Source organism: Telmatherina bonti, assembly GCF_933228915.1.
Source record: "Telmatherina bonti genome assembly, chromosome: 2".
Taxonomy (NCBI): Eukaryota; Metazoa; Chordata; class Actinopteri; order Atheriniformes; family Telmatherinidae; genus Telmatherina; species Telmatherina bonti.
The window spans coordinates 18,017,270-18,021,604 of NC_136620.1; the positions used below are offsets into that span (position 1 = coordinate 18,017,270).

At 39.4% G+C, this 4,335-nt stretch overlaps 1 protein-coding gene across 1 annotated transcript in view; it reads left to right on the plus strand.

Moving 5' to 3' along the window:
- Positions 1-4,125, plus strand: part of wnt2 (wingless-type MMTV integration site family member 2) — a gene marked incomplete at both ends in the record, with an annotated part of 25,899 nt that extends 21,774 nt beyond the window's left edge. The window contains one exon of the mRNA XM_079255467.1: positions 3,920-4,125. Coding sequence (XP_079111593.1) covers positions 3,920-4,125 — 206 coding nt within the window. The remainder of the gene's footprint in view (positions 1-3,919) is intronic.
- Positions 4,126-4,335: the final 210 nt, after the last annotated feature.

A 4,335-nucleotide genomic window follows, 5' to 3' on the forward strand; every position in this document is an offset into this window, starting at 1 on the left:
CATGCTATTGCTAACAGAACACATTTCTAGGGGCAGACTCACCGATTCAACGTAACAGTCCGCCCGCAACGATGGTCCAAGCGGGTATAAATATGCCCAAAACATACAATGAATCTTAAGTTACAAAGAAGCCTCCCACTAGTGTCTCTTCCCACTAGTGTCTCTCCCGCACGTCTACTGGGATTGAACATTTTTAGCTCGTATGGAGAATTGCTGCAACTCGGAATTGGCTGAACAGGTTTAGGCATCACTGTGCGTGTGCGGCTGAAGTGTCACGTGAGCGAATGGCGCTTTTACAGACAATATGGCGACATTCCCTCAGCATTACTGCGCGGGTTACATAATTAACAATTATTAAATAAAGATAAGTAATAAACACACAAGGCTGAATAAAAGCAAAAAAGAATGAATATAAGGTATACATGTGAGTTTATATATGTTTGTTTGTCTTTATTTATTTTTTTTAATCTTTAAAGGGGCTCCATTATGCTATTTCTAGTTTTCTGAGCTTTCTATTGTGTTTTAGTGTTGAATAGAATTAGAGAGGTTTTTTTTTTTTTTATCTACTTTTCTAATTTTAGTGACAGGGAAGGGACTCAGGGACTGGTCATCTTCTCTAAACTGTGCACGTTCACGAGAATAAAGCCACACCCACTTTCACTGCTCAGTATAACTGCTCCTATCAGCTGACCAATCAGACGCAGCCTGCAGGCAGGACATAGGGCGGAGCTTTCTCTGTTCGCTTGTTTCTGGCAGAGGCTGATCTAAGAGGATCAATACAAAATGAATGAAGGGGTTTGTGAAAAATGCTTGATTGTTTCTTGTCCTTCTGGACTTGCATATTAACATGAATTTGACTGAAACATGCATAATAGAGCTACTTTAAAGCCTGGCCCATGAAAAAATTATAAGAAAAATCCATTTTCTTAAGGCAAGGCAAGGCAGGGCAAGTTTATTTGTATAGCACCTTTCATGTACAAGACAATTCAAAGTGCTTTACATGAAACACTAAAAGCATTACAGAAAAAAAAGCATAAAAGAAAGTACAAATAACAAAATCATAATAAAATCATGAATTATATTAAAATAATTAAAAGCAGAATTAAGTAAAAGTGCATAGGCGCATGAGAAAAGAAATGTTTTTAACCTGGATTTAAAAGTTTCTACATTTGGTGAAAGTTTAATCTCCACTGGCAGATTATTCCAGGTGTTTGCAGCGTAGCAGCTAAATGCTGCTTCTCCATGTTTAGCCTGGACTCTGGTCTGGACTAGTTGACCAGAGTCAACTAGATAGGGTCTTCATTTGATCTTTTAATACAATGTAAAAAAAATTTTTAGGGATGTTTAGAATTTATTACCTCGTGGTATGTGAAAATTGTTACAGTGTCATCTTCTGCTTTCTGGTGTCCATTAAGGGGCAGAAGACTATAATCAGATTGTGTTCCACCAGATTTTTGGCAAAGTTTCTACCATAAAGTAATGCCAAATTTCTCAGAAACTGTATGTACTATATGTCACGGTGGGCTCTTACAGGATATTCTCATCTTATACTTTGCCACATTATGTCGTGTTGTGTTTTAACTTACTTGTGGTTGTGGATTATACATGTATAAAGACAATAAAGCTATTTTCTTTCTTTATTCTATTCTAAAAAATAATTTTTTTGGATAAAAAGGAATAAAATAAAAATTAGTAGTCATTTGTTGCATATTTGGGACTACAGAGTTCATGTAGTTATAAATATAAAGATCTGAGATGTTGATGGTTTACATTCTGCAAAAAAAACTTTAACTCCATAAAATGTAAAACATGAGTTTGGCTGCAAATCTGCTGTTTTTTTATATCATAAAAATCCATCATCATTGTATAATATCGTGACCAGGCAATTTTTTTACTACATTCCTTTCTGACTGTTGCTGTGGCAACAGTGTGGCTTTTGGCCTGGATGATGTCTTTTAATTCTTCATATTTTTGAATAGTAATTGTCTCCTGCATGGTGAAGTAGCAGCGATGCAGTAGGGCGAGGCGATACTGCCAGCTGTGGTTTCAGTCTGATACCTGGTAAATCCAGGGATAATATTGCTTATATTCACACAATATTTATTCTCCTATCTTGAAATTTCATATTGATTTATTGATTTTGTCTTTAATCAAAGATCATGATTCTGATCATATTGAAACACAGTGCAGTGATTTTTGTTCATTTAAAAAATGGAATAAACAACCTAAAAGGTAGAACTGAGAAATTAAAATTAATCTTTTTTTTATTTGGAAACAACCTGAGATGACAAAACCAACAGTCTAACAAAATAAAATAACAATTCTGTGATTCCGTTTTATCACACACAATTCTTTAAAAAAAAAAAAAAAAGTCAAGAGTGCAAATTAGCTGTCTGGTTGGTTGGCTCTCATTCATTTTCTTTGGCGTTTTTCCCCTGAAAAACATTATCCTTTGCAAGCCTCATGTCTTCCACTGGCTTTGATGTAAAGTGCTGACTGTGTTACGCTGATGTACAGCTGATAAAGGAGGCATACACAGTGAGGATCATTTAGACCGGTGTGTTTTAATGCACGTTAACCTGAACAGCATCTTAAATGGAGATTTTAAACGAAATCTTATCTAAATCAGAGTGATTGGAGCAAAATCTTCAGATTGATGTGTTAATATAAAGCATTTCCGTTCCAGTCAGGCTTTTAACTGGAATACTGGTATCCATGATGTTCTGACACACTGAATCAGCATCATGGTGGATGATGCCAGAGGTTGACTGTACTGTACAGGCTTCATGAACCTGTGGCTGCTGATCCTAAAACTGCGGCTGGGTCAATATGAACTCAATCTGCATGCAGCATCTGTTGATTGACTCCCGCGATGGTTTTTATTTCTGCTAAAAAAAAAACTAAAAAAAAAACTTTGCTGTCTGATCGTTTTCTCCTGCGATCAAAGAGCGACTCCTCTGACTACAATTAGACCCTGATCGGTATGAATGAAACTGGCAGCATTGACAGCAGCATGTAAAAGCTGCAGTTGGTAGATTGTTAGGGGTGTTTGATGATGAGGATGCAGAATCTAACAATGTGTGTGTGCGCGATCGCTTCTGGAGTTTGGAGAATGTGTGTGGGCGATGGACGTCTCCTATAAAATGAACAGCTGATGAAGTGTGGGAGAGCAGGCTGGCGGCTCCTATCATCAATCTCTCATCTCAGCCTCGTCCAGCCTTCATCATCTTACTCCGCCTCACCATCCTCCCCCCCCCCCCCCGGCTCATCTTCACTGTCCTGGCACTGGAGTTATACTCCATTCCCATTGGCTCCCCGGAAGCTGTAAAACTGTTCTGATTGGCCGAACTGCTCAGCTGCTCTCTTTGATCCTGCAAACCTGAGGCTCCAGGTGTAAAGGTGGCGGGTTTTCAGCGGCTTTTGGAACATCCTGAGTCAGGATAATTGTCACCTCAACACAGTCAGCTCCAGGGCCGGCCCAAGCCTTTTTGGGGCCCGGAGCAGAATTTGATTTACCCCTAAATATTGGATTTTTTGGAGTTCTTTAGGTCGTACCAGTCTCATAACTAGTATGTGGTGGAAAATTCTGAAAAATGGTATAGTGTTGTTGATTAATATTTAGAGTAATGCATGAGTATGATAATATACACAAAAACTTGCTTTAATAACGTGTTTATTTTTGTTCATTTCTTCATTATCCTAAACACTTCATCCGACGAAGGGTCGCGGATGTTTATTTTTGCTATCAAATAATTATTTTTTTTTTAATTATTGTCAAGACTTCTTGACATTTTAAGTTCTCTAATGCCTTTAGATGCCTCCGTTCCCTCCTCACGGATAAATAAAGGTCAGAAAATGAGTATAATTCCAGAAACAAGAAGTAGGTATTTCACAGACTGTTTGTTGTGTTGCGCTGCAGGGTCGATGGGGACGGGAGGACGTCTTTGCAACAGGACGTCTCGCGGCGTGGACAGCTGCGAGGTGATGTGCTGCGGCCGAGGCTATGACACATCACGCATCAGCCAGACCACCAAGTGCGAATGCAAGTTCCAGTGGTGCTGTGCCGTCCACTGCCGTGACTGCCACCAGCAGGTCGACGTGCACACCTGTAAGGGCCAGACGTGATCTCACCAGCCCCACCACCAGTCATACCACTGCTTCCCTGCTGAGCTGTAGAGCTAACATCCTGATAAGACATTTAAAATGGGCGTTTCCTGTTTCTGACCAGAGATCAGTTGGAGGGAACTTTTTGTGGAAGGACGTTCCCTTAGAGAAGCTTCCAAACTGAACTGTCCATAAATGAGCGACAATATCGAGCTGCATTGCTCTATAAAA